The 23,933-nt window shown below is 41.9% G+C and overlaps 2 protein-coding genes across 5 annotated transcripts in view; one reads left to right on the plus strand and one right to left on the minus strand.

Moving 5' to 3' along the window:
- gemin5 (gem nuclear organelle associated protein 5) overlaps window positions 1–612 on the plus strand; it is a 55,634-nt gene extending 55,022 nt beyond the window's left edge. For both annotated transcript variants that reach the window (XM_062970240.1, XM_008114787.3), the window contains exon 28: window positions 159–612. In XM_062970240.1, the coding sequence (XP_062826310.1) occupies window positions 159–326 (168 nt within the window). In that variant the 3' untranslated portion in view covers window positions 327–612. The remainder of the gene's footprint in view (window positions 1–158) is intronic.
- Window positions 613–8,725: 8,113 nt separating this feature from the next.
- On the minus strand, window positions 8,726–23,846 carry cnot8 (CCR4-NOT transcription complex subunit 8). 3 transcript variants are annotated; one of them, XM_003223458.4, is made up of 7 exons: window positions 23,570–23,846; window positions 16,027–16,205; window positions 14,868–15,061; window positions 13,567–13,728; window positions 12,711–12,855; window positions 10,031–10,141; window positions 8,726–9,825 (listed from the first exon to the last, which is right to left on the minus strand). In XM_003223458.4, exons 2-7 carry the CDS (start codon window positions 16,141–16,143, stop codon window positions 9,676–9,678), a joined length of 879 nt encoding a protein of 292 aa, XP_003223506.1. In that variant the 5' UTR covers window positions 16,144–16,205; window positions 23,570–23,846; the 3' UTR covers window positions 8,726–9,675. The 3 variants fall into 3 exon arrangements, with proteins under 3 accessions (XP_003223506.1, XP_008112986.1, XP_008112987.1); XM_008114779.3 differs by lacking the exon at window positions 23,570–23,846 and adding an exon at window positions 23,356–23,507; XM_008114780.3 differs by lacking the exon at window positions 23,570–23,846 and adding an exon at window positions 23,329–23,480.
- Between the last annotated feature and the right edge of the window lie 87 nt (window positions 23,847–23,933).

Here is a 23,933-nt window from a genome sequence, read left to right on the forward strand (position 1 = left end):
ATGTCTGCCAATTTGTTACTTTCGTTGGACACTTCTCTGAGTCCCCTCAGGGAGATAGGGTGAGTTATAAATGAAGTGAGTGTGTGTGTGTGTACACACCCGCCTGGATTTTGCATGACACTTTCTGATATATACAAAAAAAATCACTTTCTTCACAGGCTTCCCGGTTCCCTGATGTATTGGAGTGCTGCCTTGTTCTTCTTCATATTGACAGCCAGGACCATGAGTCTGTCATTTCAGAAATACAGCAACAGTCATTAGACCTACTTAAAAAATACAGAGGAACTCACATATGCAAAGATGCTTGCGAAAAGTTCTTTTCATGAACCTCTTGTTTTCCTTTCTGGATGTGAAGGACTGTTTAATTTGAAGTATGTTTCATTATGGATTGATGAACAGGAGACTACTGTTATACAGTTCTGTTGATTAGTGGAGTGTAATGACATAATGTAAAGTTCCTCTAAAAGCAAAATACAGTTTTTTAATAACTGTCAGCTTATTTTGTATTTGGAAAGATATGTATAGAAGGAACTAATATGGGGTGCCCAAACATCCCTACATTTGGAAGGCAGGGAGTTTGTTACCTAAGCAATAAAAATTTATATTCTGAAACAGATGTGTCCATTATTCATAGAATCAGAGTTGGGAAAAACCACAAGGGCTATCTAGTCATGTCCAGTGGCATGCAGGAATACACAATCAAAGCATTCCCAGCAGATCCCTTCCTGCCTCTGTTTAATAACCTCCAAAGACTCTATCACTGTCTAAAGTATCTATCACAATTCCGTTACTTAATGTTTTTAATTATCCTGTTGTTGTGTTTTTGATTTTTATATGTTATTTGACTTTCTGAGCTTGGTCCCCATGTAAGCCGCCCTGAGTTCCTTTGAGGAGATGGAGGCAGGTTATAAGGACAGGTTACTTACCTATAACCATGTTTCTTTGAATGTAACTCTGTGAATTCACACTAGTGGAGATAACTGTGCACATGCACAAGCTCCAACAGAAAGTCTTCCAAGCTGAATCTTTTAAATTTTGGTGGTAACCCCACCCCTCTCCCCAGAGGGCATAAAAGGCGGCCCTGGGCGCATGCTCCCCAGTTCCTATGCTGCAAAGGCAATGGGAAAGCGAGAGGTTTGCCAGAGGGAAGGAAGGACGGGATTGTGTGAATTCACAGAGTAACACTCGAAGAAACATGGTTACAGGTAAACAACCTATCTTTTTTCTTCATGTACTCTGTGAACGCACACTAGTGGAGACTAGTAAGCTGAAGTCCAGGCTGGTGGGACATAGCTAACCGACAAGAAGTAAAGTGTCCAAACATATGCTTTATTAAGGCACATATAGGACAGTGATAGTGGAAATAACTGGGGGTCGTAGTAAAAGACCCAAATGACCTGAAATATATAAGTCCACTGAAGTGGAGGTAGTAAAGTGCATATAAAAACAAGTGCAAACATATAACAAGGAGGTAGAGGCCATACTCACTGACTATCTGAAGTAGTGTTGGAGGGAAAGAAACCTGCCCATCGGTAGGAATGCTTTCTGGGACATGGAGTCAGAGAGTGCCTATGTATCTTTGTTGTCGGAGTCAAGCACAATTTCACAGCGTTGAGTTGGAGGCCGAGGGAGTCTAGAAGTTTGACTGAGGTGGCCACATGGCTCTGAAGAGTGGTAGGGTTGGGGGCCACAAAAAGCCAGTCATCCAGATACGGGAAGATGATTATTCCCTGTTTTCTAAGGTGGGCTGCCACCACTGCAATGACCTTTGTAAACACCCTCGCTGCCATGAAAAGGCCGAACGGAAGGACGGTGAACTGATAGGTTTGGTCAAGGACCTTGAAGGAGAGGAAATGCCTGTGGGACTTTCTGATCGAGACGTGGAAGTGTCTTGTAAGTCTATGGAGGCAAAGTAGCCTCCTCAGTGTAGGAGCGGGAGGATCAAAGCTCACCATCCGGAACTTTGAGGTGTGAATGAATGAATTAGAGCTCTGAGGTCTAGGACGGGGCAGAGGCCGCCTCCTCTTTTTGGAATGGTAAAGTACCTGCAAAAGCATGCATGTTCTGCTCTGAAGGAGATGGCTAGATAGCTCCTTTTGAAAGAAGTGTTTTAACTTCTTCGAGTATTTCGAGAGACGGCTCAGTACAGAGACGGCTCGGTACAGAGGACGTGTCCTGTTGGGGGAAGTTCTTCGAATTCCAAAGCATAGCCATCTTTTACCATTTTTAGCACCCATGCACCTGAGATAATTGTTGGTGGAAGCTGTATGGCCACAGTGCTTTTCGGCTTGGTGGTGCTTCCTCTGCTGGTGGTGCTAGTTTGATTGGCCTTGTTTAGCAGGTAGTCTGTAACCCTGATTGGCAAAGGGCTGATGAGGATATCTTCAAAACCGGTGTGGATACTAGTGAGTGCGCTGAGCGTGGGATTGTTGGACTCCACACTTAGCTGCCAGGATCTTAAAATCTTGGTTGGATTTTAACTTGTCATCTGCCCCAGCATTGAACAGGCCAAGTCCGTCAAAGGGTAGGTCTTTGATAACCTGTCTGGAGGAGGAAGATAGGCCAAACGACCTCAACCAGGAGTGGCGACGAATCGCGACGGCGTATGTGATCATTTTGCCTGCAGTGTCACTGGTATGCTTGGCCATTTGGATTTGATGATGGGCCAGGGAGTCTGCCTCCTGCTGGAGGGTCATAAGTACCAACCAATCTTCGTCAGAAAGCTTGGCAAAAAATGGTTGTGCCTTCTCCCAGAGAATTTACTGGTAGGCCCCCATGCAGGCCCCATAATTGTCCATCCAGCAGACGAGGAGGGTCCCGGAGTAAAGCTTGCAACCAACCGTGTTGAAGCCTTTACCCTCTCAATCACCTGGAGTGTTGGTTTGGCGACCAGAAGATTGAGCTGCCTTGACCACTACCAAGTTGGGATTGGGATGGTGTTTCAGCCACTGTAGCAAGTCATCATCGGTGTGGTACCATGCCTTGATCCGTTTTGAGGTTGGTGGTATCAACAACGGAGTCTTCCAGGATCCCTGGATCACGTCGAGAAGATAAGGCAGAAAAGGGAGCAGGGTAGCCGGAGGAGCCTCTGCTTGGACCCGTTTAATGATGGGGTCTGTCACAACTTTGGGAGTTAGTTTTATTTCGAGTCAGGGCATCAGCTGTCCTGACCATCTGATCGGCAAAAGCTCCAGCATTGTCTTTAGGAGACGGGGGATCGACTTCATAGGCTTCTGGAGCTGGAGAGAGGTCGAGTCAGAGGGAAAGTACCGAGTCAGAATGCATGGATTCCGCGAGGTTGATGTCCTGGTCATCATCCTCGGTCCCTTGAGGGGACCGAAGAGGAAACGTTGCGTGTGGGTCTGTCAACGGGGGGGGGGGGGCAGATTGAGTTGAAGTCGCGACGGTCGGGTGTTTCAAGGCCAAGGCCTGAACCATCCTAGTGAGGCAAGCCGTTTGCCTTCCTCTTTCTGGGGTCGTGGACGGGGGAAAGTTCCTGACGGGCTTGGGGTTGTTGAGCCTGGATTTGTGGAACTGAAACCCTGACCACTGTTTGGTTGGAGTGGTGAGGTGAGTCCTATAATTTGCCCTCCGACAACTGGCAGATCAGACACTGCGAAGGAGACCTCGTGGGTTGAGCTGGTTGGATCGGTGAGGAGCGTCTCAATGTCGCCACTGAGGAAGGGACATCGTTTTTGGAGGATGCCGAGGACGAAGAACACTGTGGTACTCTCCTCTTGGCGGGAGGCTGTTTAGATGGGGCCCTTGTCGATTTTCCCGGTGTGGGAGGTATTGGGCATAGAGCCGCGGAGTCGGATTGGGCACAGCGAGTCTCTTCATTGGCCCGTTTAAAAAGAATTTTCATTGCTGAGGTGGATGGAGGGGCTCCTAGGTGGGATCGGACCGAGGCTACCGAGACCACCAAGCTCAATGCCCACGAGGGGCTCACCTTGCCTGACCAGGTCAAGACCGTAGTAGTAGTTACCATACACCAGGGGTCCCCAAACTAAGGCCCGGGGGCCGGATGCGGCCCACCGAAGCCATTTATCCGGCCCCCATGGCACAAGGGCAGAAGGGGGTTTGACTAAATGACCCAAGGGTTCTCTTCTTCTCTTACAACCATTATTATTATTATTATTATTATTATTATTATTATTATTATTATTATTATTATTATTAACATTAAGGCTGGGTGGCCATTTGTCAGGGGTGCTTTGCTTGTGCTTTTGGTCCGCAGAGGCAGAAGGGGGTTGGACAAAATGGCCCAAGGGGTCTCTTCCAACCCTCTTTTTTATTATTTTTATTATTATTATTATTATTATTATTATTATTATTATTATTAACATTAAGGCTGGGTGGCCATTTGTCAGGGGTGCTTTGCTTGTGCTTTTGGTCCGTAGAGGCAGAAGGGGGTTGGACAAAATGGCCCAAGGGGTCTCTTCCAACCCTTTTTATTATTATTATTGCTATTATTATTATTATTATTGCTCGGTGGTCAACTATAGTCCGGCCCTCCAATGGTCCGAAGGATTGTGAACTGGCCCCCTGTTTAAAAAGTTTGGGGACCCCTGCCATACACAGTGCCTTCGAGGTCTTCAAGGCTTTCAAGGTCCTGGAGCTAGTTGAGGCCATTGAAGTGGTAGGTGGAGGGACCAAGGTGGAGGTTGATGGCGTCGGAGCGAGAGACCTCTGGTAAAGGGGCACCTTTAAATGAGCCATTCAGTTTTTTCTCACCAGAGCTGTGAAGGCAAGGCAATGGCGGCAGGAGCCGATGACGTGGCCTTCACCCAAGCAGAGAAGGCACTTTGCGTGGCCATCAGAGTCAGGAATTTTGGCCGCACATTCAGTGCACCTCTTGAAGCGTGTAGTCGACATGGAAAGATTCCAATGTGAACTTTGCAGCGGGAAAAAAGGAACTGGGGAGCATGCACCCAGGGCTGCCTTTTATGCCCTCTGGGGAGAGGGGAGAGGTTACCACCAAAATTTAAAAGATTCAGCTTGGAAGACTTTCTGTTGGAACTTGCGCAGGTACAGTTATCTACACTAGTGTGCATTCACGGAGTACACAAAGAAAAAGAATAAATATGTTATTACTGCTATTATTAAGGTAGCATATTCTAGTGTTAAGCTGAGGAAGTTCTCCCTAATATTTAGAAAGTTTGCCAGTATAGCTGCAATATCTTTTCCTCCAGTTTGAATCCATTGCTCCATGTCCTGGTCTCCAGAGTAGCAGAAAACAAGTATGCTGCCTCCTCAATGTGACATCCTTTCAAAAACATTAACATGGCTATCATGTCCCTTTTTTCAGTCATATTTTCTTCTAGCTAAACATACCTAAGCTAGTCCTAAGTACCTAAGCTGCCTAAGCTACTCCTCATTTCGGTCACCCTTCTCTGGACTTACCAGTATCCTTTTTGAATTGTGCCCAGAAATGGACTCAGTATTATTCCAGGTGAGGTCTGACATGGAACTATGACTTCCCTCAATCTCAACACTATATTCCTATTGATAAAGCCATTTGACTCATGTTCAGCTTGTTGTTTATTAATACTTCTGGATGCCTTTCAGGTGTACTGTTTTCAAGCTAATTGTCACATATCCTTTATCTGTGCATTTCATTTTTATTGCCAAAGTGTAGCACCATACATTTCACCAGCGTGGTCAACTGAAATACGCACATATGGTTTGCCTGCGCAGTCAGCATTCAGAATCTTCTAGAGCTCTTAGAAACATTTTGGCGGTAGCCCCACCCACTCTCCCAATATCATAGTGGGGGGGGGGTGCTGCCTTAGTTCCTTTTTTCTGCGCTTCGTGGCAGCTAGAGAATCTAGATGGTGTTATTTGAACTACTCTTTCCTCTCATTGGACTGTCTTTGGCTATTCTGACCTGGCCTGTATACTGAGCATTGATCTTTCCTCTCCTGACCTGGATTACTTGCCAATTTGCTGCCCTCGCCACCCCTGAATATGATTTTGTTTAAATCTTTTAGAACATACTCCAACAAATGGAGATTGGTTCACTGCAAAAAGGAAACACAGTGCCAACAGTAAAAATAGAAACTATAGCTGGCTTATATTGGATGTTGCTTTTGCAATTTTATGACTTACACTAGAATGGAAGTGGGGAGATGATGTCTCAATGAAATTAACTTTTTTTCATATAAACACCAGAGTGACTTGGAGGTCTTTCATTTATAGTTAAACATATTCAAATCAAATTGGCAGCTGTTAACAACTACACACCAGAATATGACAAAATTCCTCTTTTGATAGAAAACTGTCTTTGGAGAATTAGATGGCCTTTCCATTCTTTTAGGTGTGCAAAATTTAATTAGTGCAACACATCTTTTTCAATGTGAAGAATTAAGCCACTGGCCCCATAAACACTGAATTGTAGAATCAAAGTTGGAAGAGACCTTGTGGGCCATCCAAGGAAGCCCCTGGATGCTGAACCAGTGCCTGGCCGCTGTGGCGGACTGGATGAGGAGGAACAAGCTGAGAATAAATCCCGACAAGACAGAGACCCTCCTGGTCAGTCATGCGTCAGATCGGGGTATTGGGTGGCAACCTGTGCTGGACGGGGTTGCACTCCCCCTGAAATCACAGGTCCGCAGTTTGGGGGTCCTCCTGGATTCAGCGTTGACGCTTGAAGCACAGGTGTCGGCGGTGGCCGGGAGGGCCTTTGCACAACTCAAACTTGTGCGCCAACTGCGACCATACCTCGTGAAGTCTGACTTGATCACGGTGGTCCATGCCTTAGTCACCTCTAGACTGAACTACTGTAATGCGCTCTACGGGGGGCTTCCCTTGAAGACGGCCCAGAAATTACAATTGGTCCAACGCTTGGCTGCCAGATTAATAACGGGGGCAAGTTACAGGGAGAGATCCACTCCCTTGTTTAAGGAGCTCCACTGGCTGCCGTTCATTTTCCGGTCCCAATTCAAGGTGCAGACCATCATTTACAAAGCCCTAAACGGTTTGGGACCCACCTACCTCCATGACCGTATTTCCTACCATAAATCTGCCCGATCTTTGCGATCATCCAGGGAGGCCCTTTTATCACCGCTGCCTATATCCCAGGCCCGTCTTGTGAGTACAAGGGAGAGGGCCTTTTCCGCTGTGGCCCCTCGACTATGGAATTCACTACCCACTGAGATCAGGCAAGCTCACACTCTGTTAGCTTTTAGGAAAGACTTGAAAACATGGCTCTTCCGCTGTGCTTTCGGTGAGTAATTTCTGTTATATATTTCTGTATTGCTCCCCCCTCAACATCTACCCTCTAGATTGCCCCACTTTCATGTGTCCCTGTCCACAGTGGAGTACTCCCCTCTGTTCCTCTCACTCCGAGTTTTATCCTTGTGTCCATGCGGCCTGCCCTGTTTTACTGTTTTTTTTGTTTGGTTGGTTTTTTTGATGTAATGTCTATTATCATCTATTGTATTGCTTTTAATTGTGCTATGGTATGCTGTTTCATATTTTATTATATTGTATTGCTCCGTGCGTGGCCCCATGTTAGCCGGCCCGAGTCCCCGTTGGGGAGATGGTGGCGGGGTATAAATAAAGTATTATTATTATTATTATTATTATCCAGTCCAAACCCTGCCAAGAAGCAGGAAAATTGCATTCAAAGCACCCGCGACAGATGGCCATCCAGCCTCTGTTTAAAAGCCTCCAAAGGAACCTCCACCACACTCTGGGGCAGAGAGTTCCAGTGGAGAAAAGCTCTCACAGGAAGTTCTTCCTAATGTTCAGGTGGAATCTCCTTTCCTGAAGTTTGAAGCCACTGTCCTGAGTCCTAGTCTCCAGGGCAGAAAACAAGCTTGCTCCCTCCTCTCTATGACTTCCCCTCACATATTTATACATGGCTATCATGTCTCCTCTCAGCCTTCTCTTCTTCAGGCTAAACACACCCAGGTCTTTAAATTGCTCCTCATAGGGCTTGTTCTCCAGACTCTTGATCATTTTAGTCACCCTCCTCTGGACACCTTCAGCTTGTCAACATCTCCCTTCAACTGTGGTGCCCAGAATTGGACACAGTATTCCAGGTGTGGGCTGACTAAGGCAGAATAGAGGGGTAGCATGACTTCCCTGGATTTAGACACTATACTCCTATTTATGCAGGCCAAAATCCCATGGGCTTTTTTTGCTGCCACATCACATTGTTAGCTCATGTTTAACGTCTTATCCCTGAGGACTCCAATATATTTTTAATACATGCTGCTATCAAGCTGCTGTGCATTCTTGAGACACTGAACAGAATAAGTGTTCTAATTGAGTAAACATAATGCAAAAGTAGTATGGTAACACCCTTGCAGTCTTGCTCCTACATTATGATGGCCCATTTCAACTATGGTGGCAAACTTACAAATACTCATTACTAGAATAATGCTGCATAAGCCTTGTATTTAAATATTCTCTATCTATGAAAAAAGATGATGCACAGTGCTCTGTAACATTTGAACTGGTTACCAAGTATTGTTCTCACTAGTTAGCAAGTTGGGATCTCAGTGATCCTGGTTTAACAAGTGAAATAAATCCAGAGACCATGATATTATGAAAGAGGTTGCACACCCAGAAGTATGAAAGATTGCTCTAGAAGCCTACCTATTACGTTAAACAGTTTAAGTGTTTGTAGAACAGGGCTAATGGCTGTCTTTTTTTTGTTCAGTTCTATGCATAAAAATATTTTAACACCCTCTCAAAAGAAGCATAAAAATCAGTCTCATGCCTTAAGAAAATTCTTTATTTTACAAAATTAAGAACCAGCTATATATACACAAGCATTTTAATAGCAGCTTGCAATACTTTACAAAATGAGTTTTAAGCTTTTTTAAAAATGCCACACAATCAGGATTTTCTCTCTCCCTCAACAGGACTTTGGTGTGTCAGGACTTCCAGTTAAATATACTTTTCCCCAAACCACTTAACAAGGGTTCCTTTTCACAACAGCATAAAAGAAAAGCTTTGTCAGCCTTTCCTGGGCAGATACATGTGATTCCATCAATCTTCTGAATATCCCGTTAACAGAAGGGTAAAGTTTTTCACTTAAAGTGAAACCATTTTTGGTCCCAATTATTATTGTAGCCTCAAACATGCAGACAGTTTTGCTCCATTTTATGGTATTTTATGAAATGTACTGATATGATGCATGGCATGGCAATCTAAAAGGAGGAGGAGCCAGTTGTAATGCTATCCAGAAGCACCACAAGGGCTGTGGTTAAAGCAGATCTAAGCAGTTCATGCAGGACCTCCACCACCAGGGTTGAATGGAACACTTTCACAGATGGATGTACACAAAAGATAAAAGTAGCAGAGGGCTTAGGAACAAATCACCCTCACAGAGAGCAAAAAAAAAGTTTTAAAATAAGCTTTCAAAAGCTAAATCTGCAAGTGCATGAGAGAGCCTCAGCTCTGCTGAAAGCTCTGACATTGTATACTCCTTGCAAATTCAGTAAAGTTTAAAAGAAAATATATTTACATTGTAGTTTTTCTGGTTTTTGCACAGGGGCAAAACACTGTATCGCCATTATGAAGTTGCCTGATAAGAATCCATCTAGATTCAAAAATTTTGCCCTCTGCAGAAAACATCCTAGTTCTTCCACAATTTCTTTGAGAGACTTGTTTAAGGAGAGTTTACCTCCATGGACCCAAGTCACTGCGAATGACAGCTAGTTGTCACTGCTGCATATTATTGATAATCGCCAAAATACTCATTTTCTCTTGTGCTGTTTCTACATCTTCACTCTGTTTCTGAGCTACTCCTGTGCCAAGGCCATACAGTCTCCCACAGTACTTTGCATCATCGATTGTATCCTCAAAGAACAACTAGAAAAAGAAAAAAAAGTTACTGATTGTGCTTTGCATGTAATGAGACATATAATTAGACTTCAACCACGTCATTGCTGCAGTGGTGGCAACTACACAATGTTAGGGAAGGGGAACTGTTAATTCCCAAAAGTAGCTCATACTGCAAGGAAGGTCCAAGTCAGGCCATATATGTATTACTGTGCACTCTGATAAATAAGCATACCTCTTTCATCCTGAAAAATGCCATCCCTGTAAGTAGCGAGTCTGATCCGGCTTGGTGCTGTCGTCCAATCCGCTGCAAATCTAGCTGGTCGGCCACTTCTTGGAGGCCTCCCTGCAATCAAGGAAGAAACCTGAGATCTAAGCAACTTGCTCGAGTTCCCTTCCCCTGGCTAAGTCAATTTGAGACCAACAGAATACACAATCAATGCATAACAATTCCAACATCTATCTATCTATATAAATGTTCTGATAGTTTTTCCCTTAACTTAAACAACAAAAGTACACAACCAAAACACACCAAATTTGGCCACAAAACGGTCATCCGGACTGTGTTTTTACATAAAATAAAAAAAACAAGAAAAATAAAGTCCTAATTAGAGGGAGAGGAATAACTGTTTCTTTCTCATTGCTGCCGGTTAGAAGGCTAAGCTCCGCCCACTTTGTTTCCTAGCAATCCACTCAGCCATTTAATGGCACCCAGAGCCTCTTCAATCAGGCCTCTTCCACACTGCCTATAAAATACAGATTATCTGATTTGAACTGATATGGCAGTGTAGACTCAAGGCCCTTCCACACAGCTATATTACCCATTTATAATATATTATCTGCTTTGAACTGGATTATCTTGAGTCCACGCTGCCATATAATCCACTTCAGTGTGCATTTTATACAGCTGTGTAGAAGGAGCCTCATATCATACAGTTCTAAGCAGATAATATCTATATAATAAAAGTCAATGTTTGTATGCGGGTATGTATGTATGCGGGTATGTGGCAGCTTTCTGATTGGCCACCACTTCCACAGGCCACTGAGACCACCAGAAATGACGGATCTGGCCCAAACTTGACACATTTAACCCCCATGAGGCACTTTATGGCCTGGTGCCGTTTGGGGAAGGATGGACCACAGATGATGGGATTTGCAGTACTTTCAAACACTTTAACTCCCACAGACTACTGCAATGCCCACCAATGATGGAAATGGACCAAACTTGGCACACAGAACCCCTGTGGCCCCCTTTACGTCCTGATGTATATTGGGGCAGGATGGACCAAGGATGATGGAATTTGCAGTACCTTCCCTCACTTCTTGAGACCACAGCAACTGACACAAATCACAGAACTGAACCAAACCAGGCACACATATCCCAAATGACACACTTCACATGCTGCAGCAGTTTGACGGAGGATGGACCAAGGATTATGGGATTTGCAGTACCTTCATCCAATTCACCTCCCACAAACCACTGTGATGCCCATGAATGACAAAACTGTATCAAACTTGACACGCACGTGCAGGGTAGCCCACTTTACATCCTGGTGCAGTTTGGGGGAGGAGGGACCGTGGATGATGGGACTTGCACTATCTTCACTCACTTCCTGGGACTACTCTGACCCCCACCAATGTCTCATCAAGACCAAACTTGACACAGACAACACCCAAGACTCACTCTACACTCAGGTGCAGTTTGGAGGATGATGGACCATGCATGATGGGACTTCCAATACCTTCACTCACTTCCTGAGAGCACCGCGACCCACACAAATGACTGATCAAGACCAAACATGGTACATTGAGCCCCCATGACCTACTCTACATACTGGCTCTGTTTGGAGAGGGATGGACACTGGACGATGGGACTTGCATATGGGAGTTGGAGCTCACCTGCACCCACTGAACCCACCTGACATTGGATATAGGCTACACTTGGAACACAGGCAAACAATGCCTTTCTCAAATGACCCGGTCACCGCCGGGTCTCCAAGCTAGTAAGATTATAAATATACAGTAGAGTTTCACTTATCCAACACAAACACCCTGGCAGAACATTGGATAAGTGAATGTTGGATAAGTGAGACTGTGCTGTAATATGAAATATTTACTGTGGTATAATAATACAGAACAATATAATCTCTAAAACCAGGACAGTAAATAAAGAGCAACACTCTGAAAGCAGGGAAATTGAGAATTCCAGAAAGGAAACAATCGGGGCCAGCTAACACATCCCAACAAAGGATTTTCCCAGGCAGGAAGCAAACACACTTTGAAGCTGCAAGGGCATGCTAATCAAGGTGGCTAATTGCAGCATTCATACCTGCCACACTGAGACTATTCATTGCTATTCAAACTGGCTAACCAAAGATTCTGCAAGGTAGAAAGCGGCCAGGCTTGCAAGCAGCAAGGCTATTCAGTGCTAATCAAACTGGCCAACCAAGATTTCCCCTAGATAGAATACCCCCAAGCTCTGAAGCCACGAGGCTACTCTGTCCCATACAACCAGGCCTAGAAAGGATGCCCTATGTAGAAAGCAGCCAGGCTTTTAAGCTGCAAGATTATTCAGTGCAGTTCAAGCTGGCAAAAACGAGGATTCCCCTACTAAGGAAGTAGCCAGGCTTCAAAGCGGCTCTTTGAGGGTGCTACTCCAGCTACTCCAGAAAACAGCCAGGCTTTGAGGCTGCAAGGCTATTCACTACTATTCCACCTGGCCGACAAATGATTCCCATAAGCCACAGCAACGCGTGGCCAGACAAAGCTAGTGCTTACATTAAACTGAAACTACAATTGAAATTAATTGTACAGTTAAGTTTTTAAAAGTTATATATTTATAAAAATATTATGTAATGCAACCAGCAACTCATCTCAAGTTTGGCATTTAAAGCGATAAAACTCAAGCAGGGTACCTTTAGGTTTTTGCAACTCTTCATCAGGTACTTAACGTCATATATGGATGGGAAGAAGAGATTCAAGATATGAAAGAATTCATGTTCTTCTTCGGGAAGCCTTGAATCTGTCAGAAGTTTCACCATATAACCAAAGTCATAGCCACTAATGGAGGAATGGTGCAAAGAGAGATCACAATATGCTTATGTAACAAACATCAAAAAAAAAATATTCTGCTTATCATTCTTTCCCCTTAATTTAAAAACAAGTATCGGGAAATGATGTCTGCAGAGCTCTCCCAGTCTCAGGACGCATTGAGAAAACCACTGTAACAGGACTCAAGAGATTGGTGGGCCACATGGCCAGAGGAGAAATGCACTCAGCAGCACTTCGGAAATCCCTTGGGTAGGCTACTAACTGCCTAGTTAGAAAGGCAGGACCTGCTTGTCTATTTCTCATCAGCTACAGGGGGTTGGGACAAACTGGGTCGAGTTAAATGCCCTCAATTAAAAGCTAAATCTCAATAATATCTATAAAATTCAATAAATTCAATTTTTACTTATCACTTCTTTACCAAGATCAATCGTTCTGAGTATCCTTTTTTCTTGAAGGACTCTCAATTCAATAATTATTTAATAATCTTATTGTTAGAAAGTGAATCTTTTGCTGACACATAAAATTCAACAGTAGCATTGCAAGATGATTTTCAGTTGTATTGTATTACTATTAAAATGCTCTACAACAAAAAGTTAGCACATTTAATGGAGCTACAAGTTTTTATGCTCTTTAAATCCAAATGGCAAATTAAACTTTATTAAACTAATGTTGAATTTATTCATACATAAACAATTGGAAATAAAATAATATTTTACCAACCTGTGAAATGAAAGCCACTTGACATTGTCACAAAGCACCACACCAGAAGTCATAAGTAGCTCTGCAAAATGCAAAGTATCAATTCCTTCCTCCTCATGTTTCTGGAACTGCAGTCCAGAGCTTGCAAGAAGATCTATTGAATCCTGAGAATACATATCTTCCCTAATGAGAGACAAATGAATGGTAAACATTAATTTTCATTGTGTTTCAACTCCAAGGCATAAACTACCTCCTAGGACACACAGCCCTGTGGCTGGATGGTATCTGGCAAGAGCTCTCACAGTCCCTATCATCAGCATTCTTCAGCTTAGAAGAACTGATGTCTGCCTTCCCATAGCACTGAATTATGGGATTCCTAGCTCGTACTGCAAATTTGAATGCTAAAGACCAATCTTCTTTGTGTTGCTGAGCATTGAAATCTCAGGGGGACAGGACCAGGAAAAAAGCTTGGCAGGCCCTCTGGGGTAGACATTTTCCATTCTTGCCATAATTCATCTCTAAGACAAGTAATTCAACCAATATTTTTGATTCACAGTTCACACATGTAAAAAGCAGCAACGTTTTGTCTTCTATATAACTTGTAACAACAGCGAAACAAGCTGAGAAGCTTCCATTATCTTGTTGTGGAAGTTCATAGGCAAAATGTAGGGGTAACCCATCAAACAGTACTTGACATATGCCAAAGATGGTGCTGTTCAATTACTAGTACAGTAAAGTCTCACTTATCCAAGCTAAACGGGCCGGCAGAAGCTTGGATAAGCAAATATCTTGGATAATAAAGAGGGATTAAGGAAAAGCCTATTAAACATCAAATTAGGTTATGATTTTACAAATTAAGCACCAAAACATCATGTTTTACAACAAATTTGTCAGAAAAAGCAGTTCAATACGCAGTAATGTTATGTTGTAATTACTGTATTTACGAATTTAGCACCAAAATATCACGATATATTGAAAACATTGACTACAAAAATGGCTTGGATAATCCAGAAACTTGGATAAGCGAGGCTTGGATAAGTGAAACTCTACTGTATACCTATTTCTATTTTGTCTATCTGAAAATATCAGGCCCTATTCAGTGTACTACTTTACATTTTTATTTAACAACCAATCACTGCTTAACTGTTTCTGAAATGGCACATTGACCTGTAACAATTTCTTTATGCTTGAATGAAATGTCTTCTTTGAATGAGAAGAAGTTTTTTTTTCTTTTAAACTTTGCCACAGGTCTTCTGGTGGTCGGAAGGAGGGATGGTGGGACAGACGGAAAGAGAAATTGTTCCCCAGTTGTGAAGACTTACGTAAGATTGAATTTGAAGTTAAACTGCCAAGTGTTGATTCCAGCAGGATATTCTCCTTTTTCATTTGTGAAGGTCAGTCCTAGCTGGATAATCTTTAAGAGGTCAACATTACACCGGAGAAGCTGGTACTGGTAGTCTATAGAGCTACGGAATTCACCTATTGGCCGAACCACAACTCCAGGAAACTCTGTATCCTAAGAAAGTAGAGAAAAATTCAGATCAACCCTTTTTATTAACAGTGACACCTAACCATAGTGCGAAAAGGCTGTATCAGGCTTTTCTGAGCTTGCAAGGAAATCAATAGAATATCAGAGCTTTTGTTTACAGGGACAATGTACTCCACTGCATAATAAGCTATCATCAATGTGTCAATGATAATTTCCTAAATTTAATGACTACACTTTTTTGGCATGCCAATGATATAAGTGTTGCTTGCAGCCATCTCCTGCTTCATATCTCCTGTTGTTCTACTTCTTCATGGAAACATCTGACCATGCAAAGTAGAAATAGAGTGGATGCATCACTACATCTCCATCCCATAATTTCAGAGGTTTGCTGAAAATTGGTAACATTCTGGCCTGTTGTATCCCACAAACTATTATTCGAAGTTCATTTGTGTTATTCAAAGTATGAACAATTTGGAATGGGAAAACTTTTATGCTACTGGGCCCCAAAATTCAGTAGCATGGAAGTACAATGTAGGCATAATCTGTGTGTGAATGTATAGAATATGTGCAATTCATTTTCCTGTAACTAAACATATTGAGAACACAAGGTTGTTTTGCAAAGTCTATCAAGAGGTGCATTTCCCAACAGCAGCATCCAGCTACTTCCAAAAAAAATCACAAATATAGCATGAAACTGATAGCAAGGTCCCAAATATTATGACAGAACATTCAAATGTTCCACTATTTACATAGAATTGATCAGACACCAAAATGCATTTGCAGTTTTGAGATTCATAACCTACCCAGAGAAAATACTTCAAAATATCAGTATTTTTAAAATGGCCTCCTCCACAATTGCCAGCCTCTCTTAGAAAACATTAAGCAACTTCCTGTTTTGGGTCAGGCTCATGAGTTTCAACCAAAATGACTCAATTGTCTAGAATAAAATTCAAGATTTTAAATGCAAATTGAATGCTGAAGCACAAGCTTACCATTGCAATGTAGCTGTAGCTGAGAACAATTTCCCGAATTTTCCTCATCTCTTCTTCTAGATTGTTTGCCCATACTTCACAGATCACCTGACTATTTTCTGCAAGTGCTGCTGGCATCTTGAAGAATTTGCACAAGAGTTGCAATGGCAAGACAGTTGCTCCCAGATGTCAAAGTCAACCTAAACAAGCAAACCAAGATTAAAGATTCTTTATCCCAAGATAATATTCACTGTAACCCAAAGCTTCACACAACCATACATTAGACAGGTAGCTCAATCCAATTAATGTTTTCTCGGCACTAAAGATTTTAACAAAATGTATTCTGAAATGACACTGATTAATTTAGTGCAATGTTTATAATTCAGTACATAAAACCTGATTAGCACATTTGACCAATATAACCATATTATTCTTTTATCATGCATGCTTGCAATATAAATAATATCTAATAATATAACTTAAGTGAAAGGCAACAATATAAATACTGTAAATAAATAAATAAAATACACGTGAAATATAAACTCATGTTGAATGAACAAAGTACAGTGTTCCTCACTTATCGGTGGGGTTAGGATCCAGGACCACCCGCAATAAGTGGAAATCCGCGAAGTAAGGACACTATATTTATTTTAATATTTATACATTATTTTAGTAGTTATACACTACTTTAAGTCTTTATCAACCAATCGTGTGTTGATAAATTGCCTCCTTCTCCTCCCGTTGCCGCTTGGGCTCCTTTTCTCTCCCTTTGGCTTCTCCTTCCTCCCTTCCTTAGGCTGTAAATTGTAATTTTTTTATGACGTATAAGTCTTTTAGAGTTTATTGAAAAACCGCAAAACAGCGAATCCGCGAAAAGTGAATTGCAAAGTAGTGAGGGAACACTGTATATGTATTTATGATAATATCTGACGAAGTTTGTGAAATGAATCCTGTTCCAGTGCTGGCAAATGCAACTATTGTTTCATATTATGTTCTAACAGGAAATACACGCTCTCTGGAGCAGCCATCATCTTTAATTGCAAACCAAGCAGGGAGGAAATATTTGCTCCCCACCATTTATTTGTTAGCCAGATTTCTGTACTATTAATTAGTTAGTATCTGTGTAGCAACTGAAACCCCTATTTACATTCTGTTCATTGAAAGGATTCTCACCCAATTCCAATTAAGATGACAAAATACCTGGGGACTGGAAGGAGGTGAGGAAAAATAAACTGTTTGGCTGTGGCTATTGTTTTTGTTCACTATACAAAATCAAAACAACATTAAGTTAAAATAAAAAATAGAGATAGAAAATGATCCTAATAATACTTGGAATAATTCCAGTTATTATACATTAAATAAGTCTTGAAATGTTTTTCACATGCCTACGTGGCATTCACGAGGGACTGAAAAAAACACTATGTAGGTAAAAGTATGGCTCAATACATTGCAAAGCAATAAACATGCACTGTTAATTTGCTGCACTAGGTCAACCTAACATGTAATGCTGATTTTCCACAAACTGCTTTGTCTCTGCCCTCCGCTCTGTTCCATTAAACACAGAAAACACATTAATTTATATTCAGCAGTCAAGATTAGGACAATGCATGGATTTTTTTGTTCCTTAATATGTGTTTAGCCAAGCTCTCATAAATTATGGCTTATCTAACTAGCCATTATTGGTAACTATCATCACACTTTACCATCCAAGCAGTAAAAGAAACTACGGGGAGGGGTACTTCTGACTGATGGTGGTGTCATAAATTTGGGGCTCCTCACACTCCTGTTGTTCGGTTGTGTTTTCCAAGATACGAAAAGTCACAATTTGTAACATTGCAGTTTTTGACATATACTAAAGAACAATGTCTACAATAAACACCAGAAACAGACACTGGTGTTTCTTCACAAAACATTCGTAACAGCTTCCAGTTTTTAAGACATCCAACTCAAAACACAATCAGCAGTAGCAGTGGAATGATCCTAATCATGACCAATACTGTACATATTGGGTCGATGACTAGGAATTTTATCAGATCAGCTTCTCCAGCTATTATGGGCGAGCATGTTTTACAGGTACCAAATTCCTTTTACTTACGATATAAGTCCAACTGAACATAGGGGCAACCACAAACACAACTGAAAAACTGCCTCAGTCATGTTGTCTCTCCCTCCTCCCCACACACAAGCAAACAAACATCAGAACAGGAAGCAGTCAGACAAGTTAAGAGTGCATATGATTAAAATAAAAAATTACTTCACCACTATTAAATTATATTTATCATTTAACTATTGCAAGAAACTGAAAGGAGACCCCAGCAGGGCATTTAGTCTCAGCTAAACATTAGAAAGGTAGAAACTGTTTCTGTATAACTAAGTCTACTCCATGTCCCATTAACAAGTACTGAAATAAGTTGCCACCATATGACCTCTTTGAATTGAATGAAGAAATAAGAAATGTGGAACCACTCCTCCCCATCTTGAAAACAAACAAACAAACAAACAAAAAACACGGGGGGGGGGAGTGAGAGGTCTAGTCAAACAATTCAGACAGTGTTAAAAGTATGGTTATATTCTCATGGCACAGGGGTTATATTTGTCACAGAGCATGTTTATTCACTTGAGATCGACCTAACCGACCTGGAGAAACAGGATGATATGCAAACCAAAGGTTCATGGATATCACAGGGTACTCATCTCTTGGACTGATATTTCAAACTGTTTTCTAATCTGTTCTATTACAACTGGTTAATATGGAACTGTGTTTCCCCTTCCTAGGGCGTTTGTGCCCCACTTTGTGCTGGTCATGGACCGAAATAAAGATTGAGATTGATCGATAGTTCTTCAAATACCATGGGAAATGGTGTTGGTGAAGGGAAAAGGAAGATTATGTCTTATAAGTGACCTTTGCCACTGACATGACTTTAGACCAAGAGAATGTCCTCACAAGTTTCTTTACACAACACACTGTTCTGGGAAACTTTACAAATACAATTGAAGAGATACGAGTTTGCACTATGTGTAGTCCATAGGAGGACATGAGTATTGCTGACATCATACACATTCTTTAGATGTTGCAGGGGATGTGCCTTCATGTTACTTGCTGACTTATGGCAACCCAATTAATTCTACATGGTTTTGTCAGGCAAGGAGTACTCAAAGGCAGCCTTACCAATTCCTTCCTCTGAAATATACTCTACAGTATATGATATTTGTTGGTGGTCTCCCACCCAAGTACTAACCAGGTTGATCCTGCTTAACCTTACAAGATCAGACAGTATCTGGTGCCTTTAGGGTATTTTGGGTATTCTTTAGATATACATGGGGAAGTGCTCAAGGAAAAGTATCACATGAAATGAACATTGGTACCACTGCTGTTGGAAAATATAGACATTGTTTTGTTGAAAAGAAGGGAGGTTGCCAAGAGGGATGCTGAAACTGTCCAACTATAGCTGTTAGGTCCTGTTTGTGACCCTGTGGTGGCAGCAAAAAATAGCAGAACACTGCCTGGATCCAATAAAGTGCCTATGTTTTAGATACTGTATGGCTGAGATTCTCAAATAAGATGCTCAGAACTAATCATTATTTCTCAAATGAGAATGTCTTCACTAGGTCAAGAATAACTATAAGAGCAATGACAAATCAAGATTAGTGCATTCCTAAAATTCTTCACACAGTTTAATTTGTGTATTTAAAAAGATTTTATAGCTTGAAATTTATTTCCAGTTTCAAACAGTTTCTAGTTTCATCAATGCCCTTGACATGCTAATTTCCTAAATACAATAGCTAATTAGCCAAAGGTGCTGTTTTGTAGAAAACATATTGTTTTGTACAATCTTTTGAATACAATGATTGTAGATGTCACAAATTTCTATGTGAAACATGAGCTTTGTTTCAAGTGTACCGCATAATAAGATAATCCTCATATGAACACATTTTAAATATAAAAGCATATAATGCATCTAATGTCTTTCGGTTTTTACAATCGGGAAACATTGTCTTCAGTCCAAACTTTATTACTGCCTTTTCTTATTCTCAGTGCCTTCCGCAATACAGATGTAAAAACTGCAAGGGGGGGATCAGAAAATGGGATAAGGTTAGCACTGGAGTTCCTGCCAAACAAGGACCCGAACAAAGAAATAATTGGGGGTTGAGGGGGAGAGGGTGTAATGAACATTTTAATTTTTTAAGGAAAGCATTCATTGCTTTTAAAAACAAGGACCAAGCAATCTCCAGCATGAACTGCAACAGAGATCTTGTTTCTGCTTATTTCAATTGAGATGGCTCACAGAAGGGATGGGAACATCAGTAGCTTCTTCTCTGTCAGTCAATTGCAGAGGCTCTTGCCCAGCAAGTAAGAATTGAGGTGAATGTGTAACGCTATAAATAGGGTGTCTATGAATTTATAGCTTCCTAACAAAAATCTGGCAAATACCTTATTCATTCAAAACGTGAAAACAGAATATTTTAAAGTAATGTCTGTATATATTTCTCTATTGCAGATTAAACTTTTTTTTAAAATCCTGACATTTCTGCATTTCCAGGATTCTACAATCTTTACGAAAGGACCTCTGCGAATCTTACATGCGTGTGAACTGATATTCGCTTCCTGATTGTAATCTCCAATGTAATTGAGCTATGTTGTTTTGGAGTGCCTTCAAATTATTTCTAACTCATGGCAACTCTAAAATAAACCTAGTACCCTGTTTCCCCTAAAATAAGACATCCCCAGAAAATAAGACATTCCCCTAAAATAAGACATCCCCTAGTAGAGGTTTTGCTGACTTGCTAAATATAAGGCCTCCCCCGAAAGTAAGACCAAGCAAAGTTTTTGTTTGGAAGCATGCCCATCAAACAGAACTCCAGAGCATGCAGGATCGGTAAATGTACATACCATAGAGTGTTGTACATGGAAATAATGGTAGTAACAAGAAATTCTTGATAAGATTCACAGTTTGTCTGGTTATGCTGGCTTGTGATGACAACTACTGTACAGTATATAATAAATGTTCTTTTTTTTGTTCAACAATAAATGTGATTCTTATTCATGGAAAAATAAGACATCTCCTGAAAATAAGACCTAGCGCATCTTTGGGAGCAAAAATTAATATAAGACACTGCCTTATTTTCGGGGAAACACGGTATAAGATTTTCTTGGCAAAATATGTTCAGAGAGGGTTTGTTCTTGCCTTACTATGAGGTAGTGTGACTTGTTCAAGGTCACTAGTAGATTCCCATGTCTGAGCAGGTATACAAACCCCGGTCTTCCAGTATCCAAATCTGACCTTCATAGAATCCTTGCGTTGGAAGACACTACAAGGACCATACAGCCCAACTATTCAAATCAGTATACCATTTTGGTTCTCCATTTAGATATATCAAAAGCAAATAATGTGTGCCTTCCTTCTGGCACCTATCCTGTGGTCAACCATGCACACTGGGAGGCTTACAGTAGCATTCATTTTTCAGCACACTAATTTTAATAAGGAGTGTGCTTGAAATATATTAAATATGAAATATATTAAATATGAACCACTCTAACAACTATCATGTCAGATTACACAGAGAAGCCATTGAAATCCACAAGCATGTGGATACTTTCAACAGAAAGGAGGAAACAATGAAAATGAACAAAATCTGGCTCCCAGTATTAAAAAAAAAAACCTCCAAAATCAGAACAGTAAATAAGGAGCAACACTCTTAAAAACAGAGGAATTCCAGACATGAATCAATCAGGGGCAGCTAACGACTATGAACAAAGGATTTTCCCAGGCAGAAAGAAGCCACGAGATGAAGTTATTCAATGCTAATTAAGGTGATTAATTTCAACATTCACACTGGCCTCCAACTGCCAAGAGTTCTTCTCCCACCCTGGACCTTCTACAGATATGTAAATCTTCCTTTCTTAGTTTTCCCATATACCTCACAACCTCTGAGGATGCCTGCCATAGATGTGGCCGAAATGTCAGGAGAGAATAGTTCTGGAACATGGCCATACAGCCTGGAATACACATAACAACTCTTATTAATTTTTAAACTGCCCCTCTTAAAAATCAAATTGCCCCCCTGTGGGGCATGTGCTCCACGTTAGGAACTTGGGATTTAGTGGAACTTATACTCAAAAGTCTTCTTCTAAGTAAAGATGTACAGGGTTACCCTTAAAATATATGCAAAATTGATTTTTTTAAAATCACACACTAAGTCATCAACAATACTGTACTATGAAATGATTAAAACAGTACAGCCACCCTTCCACATTTGCGAAGGGTTAGGGGCATAAAACCCCTGTGAAAGTGAAAACCCATAAAGAAAATGCTATTTTTACATGAGAAAATATATTGCTAGAAATTTTCAGTTCTTCCAACATTACTATGATCAACTTCTCCTGGAAGCTGATGAAATAACTGCACTGGAAGACCTAAAAATTTCTAGAGAAGTGTTCTCTCTAGAAATGAATGGAAGACATTGACCACAGTGTCACTGAAGGACCTGGAGAAATTGTACTTCTCCATGCATTATGACTTGGAATTGTCTTTTCGAACAAATATTGCACGTCTATATACAAGAAAGGGAAACAATAGGAGTGGCTAGGCCACAGACAATATTCACACAAGCACACAATACCAGGACCAGGATGTATACTTCTTAGGGATACCCTAGATGTATAAACAGGACGGACACACACATATACATAGTTGCCCATTGACTCTATGAATTTCAGAATAGTTTTCTTTGGCAAGGAATATTTAGAAATGTTTTTGCCATTTTTCTCCTCTAAAAATGGCCTACAGAACCCACTATTCCTTAGTAGTTTCCTATCCAAATATAGAAATTTGTCCTATTTATACACATACGCTGGAATAATCTGTTAAGGGGAGGGTATTCTATGTGTTTTAATGTGCTTTCAAGGTGCCTATCGGCCCAATGAATTCCATTCGGCTTTCCTAGGCAGAGAATGAGGTGGTTTTCCCAGTTCCTTCCTCTGAAATATCGCCTAAGGCACCCAAGTATTAACCAGGCTTGGTTTCCTTCCCCCTTGCAACATGGAGGCTAGCAATTTCCCCCTCCTCCTCTCACCGAAGGATTCGCTGAACTGTATCCTCTGCAAATTCGATTTCCCCCCCCCCCTCCCCCGTTTCCCTTCTGATTCATTAAGCCAGGTATGGACCAATTTGGGCCCTCCTTCCAGGGGTTTTAGACTTCAACTCGCGCCATTCCGAACAGCCTCACGCTTAAGCGGCTGGGGGGGGGGGGGGGCGAGGCTGTTCGGAATGGCGGGAGTTGAAGTCCAAAACACCAGGAGGGCCCAAGTTTACCCATACCTACATTAAGCGGACAGGCGCCTATTCTCACTTCTGAAGGGGGTTCGGGGCAGGACGGAAAAGCAAAATCCCGCCACCGAACAGGCTCGCTGTTTCTCTCCCTTCCTCTGGGCCACGTTATGAGGCGAAAGGGAGGGCGGGCAACCAGCCGAGGAGGCTTCGGGGTGAAAAGGCAGGCAACGAGCAGGAAATCCGGTCGGTCCGTCCCGCTCTTTTGCTCCCTCCCCGCCTGTGGAAACCATTACCGGAAGAAAACGGCGTGCGCCGGTCCGTCCTCGCTGTCGCGTCGCTGGAGTTTGGGGCTGAGCGAGGGAGGGGGGAACCGAGCAGCAGGCCGTTCTAGGCTACCTCCGTTCCATCACTCGGTGGTTCGATGTGGATATTTTTGCTGTCGCCTTTGTTTTGCTTCCTCCGCCGCCTCTTTCTCCACACGCATGCGTCCTGGAGAGCAGCAACGACCCTCCCAAGGTTGGGCACCGGAAACAAGCGAAGCGCACCCCCGTTTGCGCACGCGTCTCAGGAGGCGCTCCTCTTCCTATTGCGCATGCGTATGGAGCCGCCTCTAGGGACGCTCTTCTTACTGCGCACATGTTGAGCCGCCTCCAGGGA

Source organism: Anolis carolinensis, chromosome 2 (assembly GCF_035594765.1).
Source record: "Anolis carolinensis isolate JA03-04 chromosome 2, rAnoCar3.1.pri, whole genome shotgun sequence".
Classification (NCBI taxonomy): domain Eukaryota; kingdom Metazoa; phylum Chordata; class Lepidosauria; order Squamata; family Dactyloidae; genus Anolis; species Anolis carolinensis.

Excerpts from the sequence above, each read along its gene's own strand:
- cnot8 (XM_003223458.4), bottom strand. The coding sequence starts at position 16,143 with ATGCCAGCAGCACTTGCAGAAAATAGTCAGGTGATCTGTGAAGTATGG. Across the intron at positions 13,729-14,867 it reads AACTTCAAATTCAATCTTAC|GGAAGATATGTATTCTCAGG; the intron begins GTAAGTCTTCAC and ends GTCTCTCATTAG. Across the intron at positions 10,142-12,710 it reads AGAGTTGCAAAAACCTAAAG|GGAGGCCTCCAAGAAGTGGC; the intron begins GTACCCTGCTTG and ends CCTTGATTGCAG.